Here is a 19,126-nt window from a genome sequence, read left to right as displayed (position 1 = left end):
TGATACTAAGTCTAACTTGTTATTTAATTATACTGTGTATCCTAGAAAAACATACTGATGGACAAGCTCTATGTCCATCCAACTGCACATCATAATCTAGACAAAAACCATTCTATAGCTACTTGGTTTTTTTTCATATGTAGCATGTCAAGTAACATTATTTTGAGCAGTTACCTGTCTCTTCTAAGTTCATGGTATTCTGGGTTTTGATGCAAGCAAAAACGATCATCACAGGCAGCAGCATTTGAATAACTTCATAATCCATAAGGATTTGCCCTTCACCATGGACTTTGTGGTTGACTGCTTCCATTGAATTGGCAAACACCTTTGGCAATCATGCATCTCCTGTTTTTGTGCCTTGCTTAATGTTTATATTGATGGGTCATTAATGAAGGCTTTGTCTTTGATGTTATTTAATAAATTTTTCATGACTTGGATGGATGAGAAAAAGGTTATAGAAATAGAACTTTTAAGGTAGTATCTTTTTCTCTTTTGAATCAAATGTGTTTTTTTAAAAATAAGAACCCATTAGCATAGTTGGATCTCTACACTTTTTCAATGAATTAAGAGATGTTAAGGATCTAGTATACTCAGAAATGTCACTAACCATTGCATGTTCCCTGCTACTGTCCTCATCAGGGATGTCCCAATTCATCTGTAGATTATTCTCATAAAAATATTATACAAACATAATAGTAGACACATTGGTTAGTAGTTGTTCATAGTTTCTCAATATTTTTTTTTCCTGTAATAAATAGGTCCATCATTTTCCCCCATGAACATGGTATCTTCCTCTCTTTCAAATTACTTGTGAATTAATCCCTTTAATTTGTTGGCTTGAAGCACGCACTTCTATAAATCTGATCTAATCATCTGCTTTTTCTTTTTGTTCTCTTATAAGCATATCTGGTATTGTGATATAAATATCTAAACATTGTGGTAGCACTCTCCTTGAGAGTGAAAACAGTTTGTAATTTAAAAATTCTCATCATCTTTTCCATTTTGTTCCATTTCTTATCCTCCTATATTCATTCTTAATAATAATAATAATGATCTATGTAGCACTTTAAGACTTCTAATGCATAAACATTGCAACTAGGTGTCATAGTAGATAGAACATTGTACTTGTAATCGAGATGACTTAAGTTCAAATCTAGCATCAGACAATTACCTAGTTGTGTGTTCCTTTGGCAACTCATTTAACCTCTGTCTTCCTCAGTTTCTTCATATGTTAAATGAAGATAATAATAGCATCTACCTCCCAGGTTTTTGTTATGAGAACAAAATGAAATAATATTTCTAAAACACTTTGCAAACCTTAAAGCAGTATACAAATGCTGGTTGTGGTGGTAGTGGTGGTGGTAACAATGATGACATTGTGCAGATATCAGTCCTGTAACAAACAGACCCTATTAAATGAGATCCATATTGTCTCAAAGTTATGTGAACAGTCTAGACGAGGAAGAAAACTGGATGAAGAATGCCTCTAGTCTAAACTATGGTGTACAATTGGATAGACAAATTAGATATCATTTCCATCATTCTACATAGCTTGAATGTACATTGCAAATTGACAATGAAATAAACCCAGAAATTAAAAGGATATGGAAAATGGATTGGTTTTTGTTTGGAAAATTGGAAAATCTTTTAATTATTCCAAAGTTTTCTCAGAAACATAAGCCTATCTTTTGGATACTATTATTTTTCTATTGGTATTATTGGTGAAGACTACAGTTTCTGAAGAATTGAAGTTGAGGATTGCCCAAAGAACAATGGATAGATGTGGATAGGGTTTGGATAGGCTGCAATAAATTAAAATTAAGGAATTTGTTAAAAGAACAAAATTGAAAAATAATTTGGATTAGTTATATTTAGAGAGTGAGATTGGCATCCACATGAAGTCAGGAAAACTTGAAATAGGACTCAAGCATAGAAAAGCATTTCATATGCCTGAAAACCATTAAAATATTAGTCAGAAGTATGAATATATTTCAGAAGATTTTTTAACTTGAAAATAGAGTTTCTATTCAAACATAATATCCTATGCCAAATTTCAATGTATTCCCCCGCTTGGCTTTTTTTTTTTTTTTAGTGAGGCAGTTGGGGTTAAGTGACTTGCCCAAGGTCACACAGCTAGTAAGTGTTAAGTGTCTGAGGCCAGATTTGAACTCAAGTACTCCTGACTCCAGGGCCGGTGCTCCATCCACTGTGCCACCTAGCTGCCCCTATTTTCATTCTTAATAGTAGTATTATTTAAAAATTATTTTGTTCTATGCCATTACACATTTAAAATTTTCATAGGTTACATTATGTAGATTTTCCCACTTTTTTGTACAGATATGTAAATGTTTCATGCCATACCAGTTTTTTTGCGAAGTGTAAATGTGAAAATACATCATCCAAAATAGCCAATAAAACTTGACATTGCAGACTCAAGCAGATCCAATTTCCATTCTTATCAGCTTTAGCTTATAAAAGGTACTAAAGAGCTTAGTGTTTATTGTTGTTCCAACTGTAATTAAATAACCATTTTAAGAGATTTGATATTATGTCCTATAGGTTAGTGTACCTGGCCATTTTTTCCTCATTTTTGTTATTCTATTTAAAATTCATAGATTAAGGTTGAAGATTATAAAATGTTCAAAACTTTAAAAAAGGTAAATGTCCATTTATTTTGCAAAGTATGTTGTTCATTTAAACTATATTCTATTTTAGTTGTTATGTAAAATGAAGATGTCTTTTTATTTATTAACATTGGGGATATTTGTAAATACAAAATGAATGTATTTCTGAAGCCCCCTCTTGGGACCTAGTTTCTCTTTTCTGATTCTTAGGGAGGCAACTTGAGAATTCAGAGGTAAAGAGAATAAGTTCCTTAAAGGTTGTTTTTGTGATAGACTCATTAATAAGTGATTCTTTCTCTTTATCTTTCTGTCTCACAACTTTACCTAAGTTGGAGTCAAAGAAAATGGTGTTTGTTTGGGGGCTATTTGTAGTGGTAGTGGGTATTTCATTACTTTGATAGTTCCAAAACAGCTTTCTTATTTTTGAAATGGTGCATACATTTCACAGGATAACTTTACTTCTTGCTTTCTTTTCTTTATTTTATTTTTACATCCATTCTTCTTTTCTTTCTTTCCTTTATTTTTTTCTACCTTTAGACTCACTTCGTACTCTTAAATCCCACAGTCATAGGTGATGTTGTGAGATTTGATTATTACAAGTTTGGATAGTCATCATTGTAGTTCATACTCTTTTTACATTGATGATCTTTGGGTTGTTTTTTTCATGAGAAGTTCAAACATTAGAGATAATGTTTAGGGAGCCCTTTGTGTCAGGGCAGAGACTCATACTGTTTGAACAAGGGCAGAGGCAAGGGGAAGAGAGCTTAATGATAATAGTAACTCCCAGCATGCAGGCATAGCATAGTCATAAACACAAAATCATGCACATATTTTTTCTCAGAGAGCTGGTTGTTAAGCATTTACCAGCTCACTACTGTGTCATATTGCATGTGAGTTTTGTATTAGAGTGAGGAAAAATACATGACTTATGTACACTGAATAAGCATAGCTTAGTGATAAAGAAACAGACTGGTATTTCAATTCTGATCTCAGCTCTGCCATTAGCTTACTTTGTGGTTTGGGAAAAAACATCTTACCTTTTTTTCTGTCTGTGTACATATGTAGAAAGAGGATGGTAAAATGGTATGTTGGACAATCCTTCTTGCATTCCTAGCTTATCTTTCTTCCTTTTCCCCACTGATATTTTCTTCTTTCCTAAAATGAAAAATTACTCTCATAGGTATTAAAAGACATACAGATGTAACATTAACATATAAATATTTATACATAACATATAATATATGTATGTATGTATATATATATATATATATATTATGGGCTTGAAATGAATTAATATGGTGAAGTGGTGTAGAGAAAATTTATATTAAAACCATTTAATAAAATCACAAAAACCTTTTTTCACCCTTTAATTTCCAGCATATAATAATGTAAACTTTATTCTTGATTACCAATTAAATCCCTAATCCCTTTCTAAACTTAAAATCCTTGATGAAGAATCTTTGAATATTAGTAGTCTATCCATATTTTCTTTTTAAAAATTATTCTGCCTTGTTTTAATTTTTATTTGCGATATACATCTAGAAATGTAGATTGTGAGGGTAAGAATGAGAAGCCAGAGATCATCTAATTCACAAGTCCTTAACCAGAGGTTTATTTTTATTAATAACTTTCAATGAAATTTAGTATTTCCTTCAATTATGAATTCTTGAAAAAAAAATTGAACTTTCCTTTTGAGAAAAGAGTCTATTGTTTTCACTGGAGTTGTAAAACGGTCCATGAAAGCAAAAGAAGTTAAGAAACTTCTAATCTAGTTTAAATCATTCCTTCTTTCCTTTTTAAAGGCATGAAAATTGATGAACTATTTACAGATACTAGAATGATGTCTGTGCAAAAAGAGTGATTTCTTGGTAAATGATTATAATAAAGAAGTATCTTAAGTTTATTTGTGATACTAAACCTAATCAAATGAATCAGATCAAGAATTACATGCACCTTCATTATGCCATCTTATCGTGTTGAATATATTATTTTCTATGAATTTAAAATATTTTCTGTTTTTAAATAGTACTGATCAGGGTATGTCACATAAGTCATTTAAAAACACAATACTGGGCAGCTAGATGGCGCAGTGGTAAAGCACTGGCCCTGGATTCAGGAGTACCTAAATTCAAATCCGGCCTTAGACCCATGACACTTACTAGCTGTGTGACCCTGGGCAAGTCACTTAACCCTCATTGCCCTGCAAAAAACCAAAAAACCAAAACAAACCAAAAACCCCACAATACCTCTACCTTGGCATCAAAAAAATAATTTTCTTCTCTTCATGCCTTTTTTTTCCCAACCATTTCTTCTATCTGTTGTTTAAAATTCTTTTCATTAGGTCATAATCACAGGTACTGGATTTGTGATATTATTGACACAGGGGCCTCCTGGTTAAGGAAGCTCCCTCCAGAACTGCAGTTGATATTCTCTTTACAACTTACACTCTTAGAGAGTTGCCCAGAACACAAAAAGTTCAGTGACTTTCTCAGGCACTCAGACTATTTATGTTAGAGGTGGGACTTTTCCATTCTGCCCTGCTCTTTCTCATGTTGTGGGGTCATGAAATCAGTTGGGAGGGACCTTGGCAATCATCCAGTCCACCTCCTTATTTTCTTTATTTTTCAACCCTTTCATTTAACAGTTGAGGAGATTTGAGCTCAGAAAGGTGAAGTGATATGTGTAAGTTCAAAATGGTATTAAGTGGCAGAGCTTGGATCTAGATTACAGTGATGATATTCTTTAATCCTGTCCTATTGCTTTCCATAAACTCTTTGAGGTACTACCAAGATGACAAGGCTTGAGATCAAATTACCTACATTTGGAGATATCTGTTATATGTAGTATCTTAAAGAGTTATGTCTCAGCACTATATTTGATTCAGAAATTCTTTATGTTATGAATATATATGGTAAATTACTTTTATTTGGATGTGTTTTATTTTCTGCATAATCTACCAATTTTACTTTAAAATTTTACTTTAAAATATTCACTTGTAAGAAAAAGGTTAAAATTCTACAGATTCTAAGATAATGTATTATAAAGAAATTCTTTTGAGTTATTGTATTTACCTTTTTTCCTCATTAAAATTTCAAATATAAGGAAGACTTCCCTATAACTTTTGTTGGTGGTTTCTTTATTTAACTGGATTAATCTAGTACAGATGAGAGAAACTTGTCTTTTGGCTTTTCAGGGGAAAAAGCCAATTAATTATTGCATTAGTTTTACAGGATGACATCTCTGGTCAGCCATAAAATTTGCAATTTTTCTAAATAAATGTAGGAATTTGATATATTCATGACTTTCTGAATTTTAGTAACATAAATGACATTCTGAAAAATTTATTTCAGATTGCTCTACTTTTATAATAATCAATATGGGGTTAAGTCCTACCAGTTTATGGTTTGTTTTGAGAATTTATCCATAGGATCAGCCTACTAAAGCAATCATGTCTTTAAATTTTCTGGTGATTCATAACCTTTTTTGTATATTTCACATCTCTTTGACAGGTTTTCCATAATATTGTTTTAATGCATAAAATAAAAACATAAGATTACAAAAGAAACATTATTGAAATAAAGTTATCAAATTATATTTTAAAATAATTTATGGACCATAGGTTAAGAATCCCAGAATTTTTAACTTTTGTTAATCACACTTTCTCTTCTCTTCTTAAAAGTACATATGTTAATTCTTAAAGCAGGGTCTGATTTGTCTTTTGGAGAGGTTCTTTTTATGTATCCATAAGACTTTTTTTGTTCTTTTTCATAGAGACATAAATGAAAGAAAAAAGAAAAAACAGTAACTTATATGTTGGCATTGTAATAGACTTTCAGTTTAAATGCATTTGATGAATTGATTTTTATGGCATAATATTTTATATTACTTTTCAAAATGCTTTAATGTTGTCATATTCAATGAACTATTTAACATTAGAAATTTAAGGTAAAAAAATCCCAACTCTTGGAATGACTCTTGAAAGAATTTTTGAAAATGTTATTTGGAAACTTTGGGTTGCAGAGATAAGAAACCAACACACTGTATCCAGGCCATTAAAACAAGAAAAAATAGAAGAGATATTTTGATAAGTATTCCCCCCTGTTTTAACCTTGATGGCTATTATCAGAAGGGTGATTCTATATCCGTTTCACTGGCTTAAGCTTTTCTCTTGTTGAGGAAAATCAATACTTTGAGGCACTGAATGACAGAGGCATCATTTCAGAATTAAAGGTGACTGTCAGACATTGTCATTGGTTGAAGTTTCTTTTTTTGCTTTTGAGTTTTTAATGTTATATATTTTAAAAAGTCTTTAAAAAGAGTATTGATAAGATTTCCTTGGGTTGAAATTTTTTCCTTTAAACAAGACTTTAAACCTGAGGTCAGGAATTAAATTTAGAGGTAGCTAAAATTGAAAGTTATATAAGCTTCTTTATTTACTGAAAATTACATTTTAAAAATAAATTTATCATTAATGGAAGGACTGCTTCCTATTTTCACCCCTTACGATTTTACTTTAAAGTGGTACTCAGTGGGGTATGTATTTTGTGATGCAGAAGCCTAACACGTCAGGAAAAATACTGTAGTGTTTAGGAAAAGTTCTGCTCTTAGTTAACTGAAAAATCTAAGATTTTTTTTTTTCTTAAGTCACATTATTAATTTGACATATGGTTCATTTTAGACATTAGGCTTACATAATTTTTTTTCTGTTTGAAATTGTTGCTAACTATTGTTATTTCAAAATAATGTGTGAACTAAAAGGAACCTAATTTTTTTTAAAAAAAGGTTTGGTCCATAGATTTAGAAATAAATTTTATTAATAATAATTTATTAATAATAAATTTTATTTTCATCTTGGGTACATTTATTCTTTTCGCCAATTCTTTTCCTATTGAATCATGACATAAAAAAATAAAATACTGGAAATTTTACAGCTGACATGTTTCATGTATAACATACATAAGAAAGACTCTCCAAATAAATGGAGGGGAGTTGGTGTTAAATTGTATTCCTTGTTTTGTAGTAGCTTACTTCCAGATCCCTCAAATTCACTACAGTGCTCAGAAACTTGGGGATAACTGTGAATCAGTATCACAACTTAACTATGCTGCTAACTTCCATCCTTGAGATATGTTGGAGTAGAGGGAGTCTATCTGCTATATCTTCTCCAAGTCTGATTCTCCAATGGATAAGTATTCACAGAACCATGAATAGTGCTCAAAAGAATTGCAGATTTTTAGTAACTATATGAAAGGTTGCTTCAAATCTCTAAGAACCGGGGCAGCTAGGTGGCACAGTGGATAAAGCACCAGCCATGGATTCAGGAGGACCTGAGTTCAAATGTGGCCTCAGACACTTGACACGAACTGTGTGACCTTGGGCAAGTCACTTAACCCTCATTGCCCTGCAAAAAACCTCACAAAAAACAAATCTCCAAGAACAGAAATACACATTAAAATAACTTGGAGGTTTCACTTCACCTCATTGGCAAAGAATACAGTTAATGATGAAGGCACTCCAGAAACATGAGCACACAATCAATACAGACTACAACCTATTCATTTAACCCCAGCCTGTGTAGTTCTTGTTGACATCTTTCTGTATATCCTTATAGAAGTTCTCTGCAACTAGACCTTTTATCCTTTTGTGACTATTAGTACACAACTGGCCATCCATCTGTTTTATTTTCATTTTACTCTATGACTGTTGGTTTCTTGTATAGGCCATCAGTGGCACAGCTTACCTATGCTTACCATGAATTTCTTTTTTTTTTTTTTCATGAATTTCTCTATTGAATTTTGGAGCACCTACGGTTTTGTTTCCTATGACAATCTCACCTCATACTTATTAAAAAATTGTAAGCTATTTGCACCCTCTTCTCCCTTCCTCATCATTTCAACAGAATTGAGACATCTTCCCACTATATCTCCTTCACAGTGATCCTACATGAAGAGGTAGTCCTTCTTTTTTCAAGACAAATCCTGAAATATGAATGCTTGGTCCTAACCCTTCCCCCTATTTCCAGCAGTTTACTTTCACTATTCTCACTCTTCAGTCTTCAGTCTTCAGTCTCTCCCTATTTACTAGCTTTTCCCTTCTGCTTCTAAATATACCAGTTTTCTCCATCTCCTTTACTTCACCTTTTCATCCTTGTTCCCCACTGTCTTATATTGCTTTTATGCTTCTTGGCTAAACTGCTTAAATCCATCTACTCTCGGTTCCTCAAATTCTTCTCTTCTTCCTTCAAACTTTGGTAATCTGGCTTCTGACCACATTTTCCAACTAAACTGCTTTTTTTCAAAGTTATCAGTAGTTTTGTTTGTTTGTTTGTTTGTTTTTTGCTTGGCAATGAGGGTTAAGTGACTTGCCCAGAGTCACACAGCTAGTAAGTGTTAAGTGTTTAAGGCCAGATTTGAGCTCAGGTTCTCCTGAATCTGGGGCCGGGGCTTTATCCACTGCACCACCTAGCTGCCCCACCAGTAGTTTCTTGATTGGTCCTTTCTACTGTTAGTGCCTTCACTCTAAGATTTTCTCCCATTTACACTGCATATAATTATTTGAATATTGTCTCCCCTTTAGAATGTGAGCTCCTTGAAGGCAGGTACTATTTGTCTTTTCTTTTTCTCTTTTTGCATTCCCAATGCTTAGCATAATCTCTGGTATTTAGTAAATGCTTAATGGATGCTTGTTGTTTGACTAACCAACCGCTTCTCAGCCATACTTTGATTTAAAGCCATTGAATAAAATGAATAAATGAAGAATTGATTATGTATTTATTAAATTGAGCTTTATATAACTTAAATAGTACATGCCAGGCAGTGCACTAAGCGCTGGGGATACAGAAAGAGCAAACAAGACTGTTTAACCCTCAAGAAGCTTAAATTCCTCACATAAGAAAAAGCTAGAGATAAAAAGGGGGAAGTAGAGAGTGTGAACACAGCATCATGGCTGGCATGTGGCCAGGAATTGTATAAGGTGAACACTTACCATTTAGGTCCATGGTCCCAGTATTTGCTTAAGTTCTTGTGGGAACCGAAGACCACAGTTCAGGTGCCATGACTTAAGAGATCTCTGAGGTATTAGAGGCTATTTGCACTGATCTGTACCTAAGCAGGAACCTCCTCTCCTGCATTTCCAACTCTCACTTTCAGCACTCCAGAAACAGTGTACTCCACTTTAGAGTGGAGCTCTAATTTCTAGGCAGCTTTTTTTTTCCAACTAAATTTTCTCATGGGGTAAAACAAAGTAAGTATAAACTGTCTTTAAAACTGTATTTGCATGTTTCCCTCGTTCTTCTCATTTCTAGCATGTTCAAAGGGAGAAGCTAACTCGGGACAGAATGGGGCAGATTACATATATTTGTGCATGGTAATGAGCTTTTGTAACCTCTTAGTTTGATATTGATTCTCATTTTTTGTTTTTGCTTGTTCTTAGTCTCTGTCTCCTTTTTCTTATGAACATACGATACATTTAGTGGTAATTTTTAGCATTCTTGTTCTCCTTACACAGTTGGGGCCCTGGGAACTAAGGGGGAAACTTAGATGTTTTATGATAAAGGATTTGTTAAAGTTATAATCTTAAAATAAATTTGTGGCTTTTTACAGAAAAAAAATTATGAGCATATACTTCAAGCCTAACTCAATTTTATGTATCCTTATAGACATCCAAATAACATTAAATACCACCTATAAAAAACATACAGGTGTCCCCAGCCTTTTGCTTTGCCCAATAATCTATGTACATGACTTTGGGTGTAGAAATACCCTGTGCTTTGGGGTCCTAAAACTTCTTTCCCCCATTATTATATTTTCCCAATTGCTTAATAATTTTTCCGTTTTACTCTCCTTGTTACCAGTTCTCCATAACTTTACGTCCTAAATGTCTAATTCTTGTTCAAAAGTTGGATTTCTATACCACCAGTAAGGACTATTTTATATTGCAGTTCCTTCCTTCCTTCCTTCTTTCTTTCCAATGAGGGTGAAGTGACTTGCCCGGGTCACACAGCTAGTGTCAAGTGTCTGAGGCCAGATTTTAACTCAGGTCCTCCTGAATCCACGACCTGTGCTTTATCTACTACACCACCTAGCTGTGCCCCACCTTCCACCCCCAATATATTGCAGCTTTTAGATTAGATTACTGAAAACAGGAAGTTCTGGGAAAATCTTGATGTGATTGCCACTGAAGAAACCCTTTACTCATCATATATTTAGATTCTACTTCTTAGAAAAAATTTCCTCAATCCTTTTTTTGGGGGGGGGGCAATGAGGGCTAAGTGACTTGCCCAGGGTCACACAGCTAATAAGTGTCAAGCGTTTGAGGTCAGATTTGAACTCAGGTCCTCCTGAATCCAGGGCCGGTACTTTATCCACTGTGCCACCTGCCTGCCCCTTAATTTCCTCAATCTTAACACTATTTCTGAACACTTTATTCTGAATTGTCTTGATATGATGTCAGTATATTTTAAAGTATATCTTCCTTAATCCACAGATTACCGTGCATGTTATCTAAACCTAACCAAAATGAGTTAGATGGAAATGGATTGTTAGGATTTGTTCAAAAAAAGATTTTTTTTATTTTAATGTATGAATTTTTTTTGGTTTATAATTTTCTACATAATTGTGCTACCTTGAAATTGTACAAGATTACAGTAATTTTTATTGATTATTTTGATTGTGTATAGAAGTAGTTTCTCAGTTTTGTACTCTGCGAGCCATCTAATTGTTTTGTTTTGTTCCTCTTCCCCCGTATTCACCTGGAAAAGAAACCTCCTAATTGCAGTGATACAGCAATTCATTCAGCATTTTGTCATTAATCCTTTTATATTTAATACATTTGAGATAGTATCCTAATGAATGTATTACTTTTATTTTGAGTGCACTGAGATTTTTAAATACTCTTTTCTTATGTAAACTAAATGTTTTTTTTTCTTATTTTTTAAAGTGAGGCAATTGGGGTTAAGTGACTTGCCCAGGGTCACACAGCTAGTGTTAAGTGTCTGAGGCCGGATTTGAACTCAAGTACTCCTGACTCCAGGGCTGGTGCTCTATCTACTGCGCCACCTAGCCGCCCCTAAACTAAATGTTTTAACCAAATAGTTTTGAATTATTATGCGGTCTATTTCTTGCTGGCAGCTTTGCAATAGATCTTGAGTGAATTAATTTCAAAAGCCATTCCCAAATAGATAAGTGATTAAAGGATATAAACAAACTATTCTCAAAAGAAAAATGAAATATTGCTAGCAACTACATGAAAGAATGTTCCAAATCACTAAAGAAGAAAAATACAAATCAAAATACTCTTGAGGTTTTTACCGTCCACCATGCAAATTGGCAAAAGGTGACAAAGGATGAAAGTAGTTAGAGAGATTGTGGGAAGACAGACTAGTGAATTTTCGGTGGAACTATGAACCAGCACAACTATTTTATAAAGTATTTTGGAATTATGCAAGTAAAATAACTAAAATGCCCACATCCTTTGATTTGGGCATTTCATTATTAGCCTCACAGGCCACAAAATGTTCATTGTAGCACTTTTTGTGATAGAATTGGAAACAAAGTAGATTTCCGTCAGTTAAGGAAAGGTTAAGCAAATTGTGGTACATGAATGCAATAGAACAACACTGGGTTGAAAAACATGATGAATTTAATGATTATAGAGAAGTATGGAAATATCTACATGAACTGATCCAGAGTAACACAAGCATAGCCAAGAAAACAGTACAGCGAATGACTACAACAATATAAAGAACAACCATTAAAAAAAATCAGAATTGAATGCTGCAAAATTGTAAGAATTATAAGAATAAACATGGCTCAAAAGAAGATAGAGGAGAAGATACTTCCATACGACCCCTTTGGAGAGGTGGGAGGACCATGAGTTTTGCACTTTGCATATATTTTCATACTTTTTTGATGTTTTGGTCTCCTCATGACTTTGTCCCCTCTTTTTGTCTTTAAACAAGTACTATTTATTATATAGGATGTTATGTAGATTATGTTATTATAGGATGGCTCTCTGGGAGGGGGAAAGAGAGATATCAAGGAAAGATATGATATATAAAAATAGAATGCCAATAAAAACTTTTTTTGAAAAAGAATTCATTATTCTCAGTTGACTTTTGCTATTTGTATTGAGCTTACTTCATGAATATTAAAATATTTGTATATATGGGAAAATTCTTAGAAATTTTCTGTAGTTTTTTTGGATGCTTTTATATTCTCTGCACATAGCCAGTGATTTATATGATGTGCATATCCATCCTTCTTAAAGGTATATCAGTGTTTTCAGCATAACTGCTATACTTTCATACAAAGCTAGGTATACAAATTAAGCCTTTGTGAAACATCCTCTATTTACATTTTATCTCATGATTTGATAGTTTTTCTCCTCATTTCGTAATTGATTAAATTTTCAGTTTTATAATCCAGGAACTCTTCTAAAAAAGCAGAATAGGAGTTAATGCTGAGTTAATCAAAATAACTCATTCTCAGTTACTTTAAAATATGTCTATTAATAATTACAGCATTTGTGGGCCATTCTTTTATAGTGGTTGGCTATCTTTGATCTTACAAAACTCTTTGAATGACTACATCATAATTACAGGTTGAAATCCTGGAGAATGGGCTTGATTTTTTTAGATATAGGAGCTGAATTAATATCTAAGCCCTGCTTTTTTGCTATCTATATGACTTTTAGTGGTTAGCTAACTTCACCAGAACATTGTTTTTAATCTGTAAAAGAAATGGTTGAAGAAAATAACCTCTGAGGTCCCTTCCAACTCTGAATTTGTAATCCTATAATCCGCGCTCAGCTTGATTACAGGCAGTATTCTTAGATAAAGCACAATATTCTCAATAGTGGGGCCACATTTGTCAGACTACTAAAGCTACTTTAAAATTATGCTTGAAATATAGCAAAATGCCATTGAGTTATATATTGAATAGGGGTAGTGTGGAAAAAGCACTTGACTTGGAGATAGGAAGGAGAATACTAAATTTAAAACCTGTCCTTAAGTTAATAATTGTGTGACCATTAGCAAATTACATTCTTTAGCATCTGTTTCTTTACTTGTAAAATAAGGATATAATACTTATATGTTTATTTCCCAAGGTGGTTCCAAGAATGTAAAGGGCTTGATATACCTTAGAGAACTATATAAATGTCAGCTATTCTTATTATGAAGCATGAATGATACTGGCTTAATAGAAAGAATGATTAACTTTATGGGAGAAAGAATTCGAATCCAAGGCAAAATAGAATAGTGGAAAGGGCACTGGTCTAAGAATATGAAGTCTTAAGTTCTAGTCTCAAATTATTCATAAACTAGCCATGTGATCATGGGCACATTTTTTTTCTGAGTTTCTGTTTTGTTATCTGTAAAATGAAGTGGGATAGATTCGGTCTTCAAAATACTGCGTAGCTCTCACATTCTTTGATTGTTATAAAGGAAGGAAGGGGGAAGAACAGCAGTAGGGAGCAAAGGAAGGAGGGAAGGAAGAAGAGAAGGGAAGGAAAGAGAAGTGAATGGTTAATGGAGGAAGTGGCCTCTGTGTGTCAGGCATTATGATAAATGTTTTTCAAATATCTCATTTGATTTATACAACTACCTGAGAGGTAGGTGCTATCATTCTCATTTTACACTTGAAGAAACTGAGTTAAGTGACTTGCCTGGAGCCACACAGATGGTAAGTTATCTAAGACCTGGTTTGGACTTGGGTCTTCCTGATTTCATATTATCCATTGTGACACCTTTTAAATTTGGGATAGATTCGTTTTATTCTGAATTATTTTTCTTATCGTTTTTCCTGGATATACCTGTTGTCTTCTCTATTTCTGTGATTTTTTCCAAGTAGTAAATGGTATTAAGGTATCTCTCTTAATCAAATATTAACTGGTCTTTTAATGGCTTTAGATGCCAAGTCTGTATATGGAACTTTTGGTGGGTATTCAATAAAAAATTTGTTTAAAATTACATCATAAGGATTTTTTTAGGAGTTACAAGTCCATTATATCTTTTATAAAACATTCTAGTTTGGTTTCCATTTTATCATCTTTTAAGGTCAAATGTGACTTTAATGTTGCACAAAGAGACAGAGATTGATAATCGAGAAAGAATAGCCCTCTAATGTGATTTATATCTATGGATTTTATGTCAGATATGAAAAGTTGCTGCTCAAATTGTAAAGGAGGATCCATTAAAGAGCACTTTAAACCATTTTACTATTTAGCTTACCTTGAACAGTTGTTTTTCGAATTATGCTTTTTTAAGCAAACTTTTAAGTTACTACTTATGAAATCTTTATCAACTGCTATTGGAGAAAGTTAAGATAATGTTCTATTGTTGCTGAATAGGATAGAAATAATATGTTTTTCAAAAAGGCCTCTTTTGGTGCAGTAATTTCTTCAAAGTTGTATGGAAATGACCCCTACTCTGAACTACAAATTGTGATTTCCATAGCTTTTACTTAATAGATTTCAGTTTAATCATTTATAGAGTAAGGAGGTAATGAGAAATGTAGAAATGAGCTGTAATCTTCATTATAAGAGTTCAAAATAAATTGTATGATACTTCTTGGCCTTTTGGTAAATTTGTGAGTGTCTGTTGATTTTTTTGGTTATGATATTTTTCCAAGTATTTTCCATTTGTTATTAAAACCCTATTATAATATTTCCTTCCTCCTCTAAATATATCACAGCTACTTAGCTTTTTTTTTTAACTGTAACTCATTCTTGAACATAATTTTTATGGACTCTTTAAACTTACTGGACATTATATAAAGTTTTGCCTTTTAAATTCTTAAATATCAATGCAATTCTTAACTTGCTGGGGGAGGGGGGGCTTATTTAGGGATAATGAGGAGGATGCCTATGTAGGATTTGAGATTAGCAAGAACAATGTAAGTTGATTGCAGATGAGAATTCTTTCCTGGGTATGCTTAGAACAAGCTTCAGTTGAGCAACTGTTCTAGGAGATTTTCTGTAGTATCTAGGGGAGAGGAATAAGGTCTGTCAGTCATTTTTACCTTGTTTATCTACAAAACATATCAATGGTGAATTAATTAAGTTTTTAAGAGTGCTGTTGGTCCTAGACATTTAGGTAAGTTTTTCATTTTTATATTTATTCCTCCCCTACTTTTCCAAAAAAATATGATTTCAGTTATGTGGCTGCATAGCATAGTGGATAGAACGTAGTCTTCGGAGTCAGGAAGACCTTTCAGTGGAATTATGTCTCAGATATCTAGTAACTGTGCACTCATGGGCAAGGCAATTTGTGCCTCATTCATAAAATGGGCATAATAATAGCACCTATGCTATAAAGGTCCTGTGAGATTTAAATGAAATAATGCTTATAAAGTCCTTTTGAAACCTTAATGTACTATATGAATGTTATCTGTTATTATTATTCATATAAATTGACTAAAGCTTAAATTTCATTCTATGCATTTACAACCTTTTCTAGTATTAAAGAATTATCAATATTTTTCCTTTTCCAAGTCATTGTGTGCTCAGTATTCTGCTGATAAACGAGAAGAGGAAAAGATGTGTGATCACTTAATAAGAGCAGCAAAGTATCGGGACCATGTGACAGCAACTCAACTAATCCAGAAAATTATCAATATACTGACGGATAAGCATGGAGCCTGGGGAAATTCTGCACCAAGGTAAAGAGATGCTTCTGAGTTTTGGATACTGATTCTCTGGCTTACCCATATATAAACACGTGCTTTTAGATACACTCAAATCAAATCCTAGCAAGGCATGGGCAGTCTAATTTTGTATTTGTGAGCCATGATGAATTGAAAATTAATTAAAAAGTAGAAATTAGGCATAGAAATGTATAGTTATGTCCTTTGTAAATCTTCTGCTTCTTTCAATTAAATTTAGTTAATGAATACATAGTTTATATAAGGCAGCAACTTAAGAACACATTTACCTGCATGTGTTTATTTCTTTTTTAGTAAAAATTTTAAAGAAACATATGATGTATTAGATAAGCTATTCTTGGAGGTGAATAACTTCCTAGATAAGTATACTTTGAAAACTATTTCTTTTTTAATATCTTTTTGGGGAATTATCATGGAATATAGTATAACAAGGATAATAGTAGTTCAGCACTTTAAAAAAATAATTCTTGAAAGTGGTTCAATTAATGTTTTATATTTTATCACTTAAGAATACTAATTTCAAAAAAAAGAATACTAATTTCAACATCTTAATCTCATTTTTATCTTCCTGCATCACTGTATATTGTTGGTGCTTAATAAATACTTATTGATGAATAAAAATGTGATTTCTTGTACTAGATTTAAAATAGATCAAATGCTAATACTGACTCCCTATTGTATTTTTCCACACTTTAAGGCTTAAAAGTTAAATGTACAATTTATGAAAATAAATAATGATATAGTCTTAATACAACCTTTAGATAATTGTTAGTGTTTGCTATGCTCCTTTTCTGAATAAGTTCTCTTACTAGCAAAAAATATAGAGCACAATAGGTAGTAAATTATTACTACATTACGTTAATGTCTTTTTATCAGTCAACAAGTATGTGATTACTTACTATGTTCTAGATATGCTATTTTGCAATACTATTTATTATTTATTTTCAGGAAATCCAAATTTTAGCTTGTGGAACAGCCTACTGCAAACTTAGAAATAATGTATTTATATAAACTAATGAGTATATGTTGATATGATTTGGTTTTTTTTTTTTATTTATAGTATAGCATTGAGTTAAATACATGGATTTGAGTGGTCCATATATTGAAATATATTTTCCTTTACTAAATAAATATATTGATTACTTGTTAACCACCTCCAACACACACACACACACACACACACACACACACACACACACACACACACACACACACACACACACACACGGTCGGTTGTGAACTCCTTGAAAACAGGAACTGTTTAAAATTTGTGGTTATATCGCCAAATCCAGCAGGATATCTGATATACTAGTGATTACTAATTGATCAGATTTCACAAAGTTGATGTTTGTAGTATAAGCTGAAAGGATTCTCTTGAGAACTAAAGAAGGCAAAAAATGAAGGAAGAGCTTTTTGATGTTGCCATAAACTCAATTGACCAACATGAATGTTAAAAAAGTAGAGCACTACTTCAGAGATAGTTTCTGATGCATGCCTCCTCCGTACTATGGAGAGTTAGCTTGTATTTCATGGCACAGAATTCCAAAACACCTTGGTTTTTCTCTGGCTTTTATTTATGTAATTGAACATTAGAAATTACTTCAGTGTACATTTTCTCCTGAAGAGAATGTTAAAATTCTATAATTAAAATCTGCATGGTATCAGAATTTCATTTAACAGGTTCTCATATGTTGGGATTAACCAGTGCTCTTGAATTTTTGATATTTTCTTTTTTAGATTATTTTAGTATTACATGGACTGAACAGAGTATTGTGAAAGACTGATCACACTGAAGTGTGTTTCCCCAAAGCTTCTTAGAGCCCCATTATTAGAGTTATGAATTGTCATTCTTTAGTCCCACAAAGGGATGTAGTATTTTCTATTTGATTGATGATCTGACTCTTGAAAATCAAACATAAGTTTTACCCAGAATTTTCAAAACTCCAGAATTTAAAATTACTTTAAGGTAGGAAAACAAAAATAGAGATAGGGAGAGTATAGAGTTCCCTTATATATAAATGAAATCTTTTCATTTTAATTTATATTTGAAATTAACTGATTAAAATTATCTCCCCTTCCCCTTTTTCTGGTTAATTAATAACATTTTGTTAAACAACATCACAGCAAAACATTTCTCTTCAATGATAATTTTTCAGTTCTCACTGAATTTATGCCATATAAGCTTAATAGATAGTTCTGTATCTCTTATATCTGTGTTGTTTGGTCCCTTATGGCATTTATACAATTATCATGAAATAGTTCTTTTCATCATCAATTCAAATTAAGGTGTGTTTTATATGTCTTAATGCTGCAATACAGTTAGATATAACAGTGTGTAGTTAAAAACGTGTTCTCTCTAAGCAGCCTTTTACAGAGTTATCTATCCTCTGATTTGCCTGGTGTAAAGCTTATAGAATCAACTTATAAATTATGTGATATACAAGATATATGCATGGCTATTTTCCATTTTGTAATAAATGAGAATAACAAGAAATGTACTTTGCTCTTCAGTTAATATAATTCTAGAAACCTTAGATGGCATTAGAAGGGAATCAGAATCTTACAGAAGATATAATACATTTAACAATCCTAAACTTCCTAAAAGAAATGTGCACAGTAAAGAGATTTAGGAAGAGGATTAAATTATTTTTACAGTATCGATTCTGGGTGTTTCATGTAAAGAATTATTCCTTTTTTTTTGTTTTTGTTTTTTTTTTGGGGGGGGCTTATAAGTGCAATCTAATTTAAATTTATAAAAATTTAGTTTGTGGTATTTTTATCTCATTCCTCCTCTGGAATTCACATAATTTGCTTGTATCCTTGGCTATGTAGCTCTAATAC

General features: G+C 32.5%; 1 protein-coding gene across 1 annotated transcript in view; it reads left to right on the top strand.

Moving 5' to 3' along the window:
* Positions 1 to 19,126, top strand: part of LRBA (LPS responsive beige-like anchor protein) — a 762,673-nt gene that overhangs the window by 327,718 nt on the left and 415,829 nt on the right. The window contains 1 exon segment of the mRNA XM_043969784.1: positions 16,116 to 16,282. Coding sequence (XP_043825719.1) covers positions 16,116 to 16,282 — 167 coding nt within the window.

This window comes from Dromiciops gliroides, chromosome 6 (genome assembly GCF_019393635.1).
Source record: "Dromiciops gliroides isolate mDroGli1 chromosome 6, mDroGli1.pri, whole genome shotgun sequence".
NCBI lineage: Eukaryota > Metazoa > Chordata > Mammalia > Microbiotheria > Microbiotheriidae > Dromiciops > Dromiciops gliroides.
Note: the sequence above shows the minus strand (reverse complement) of the source record. Positions and strands in the feature narration are given on the sequence as shown.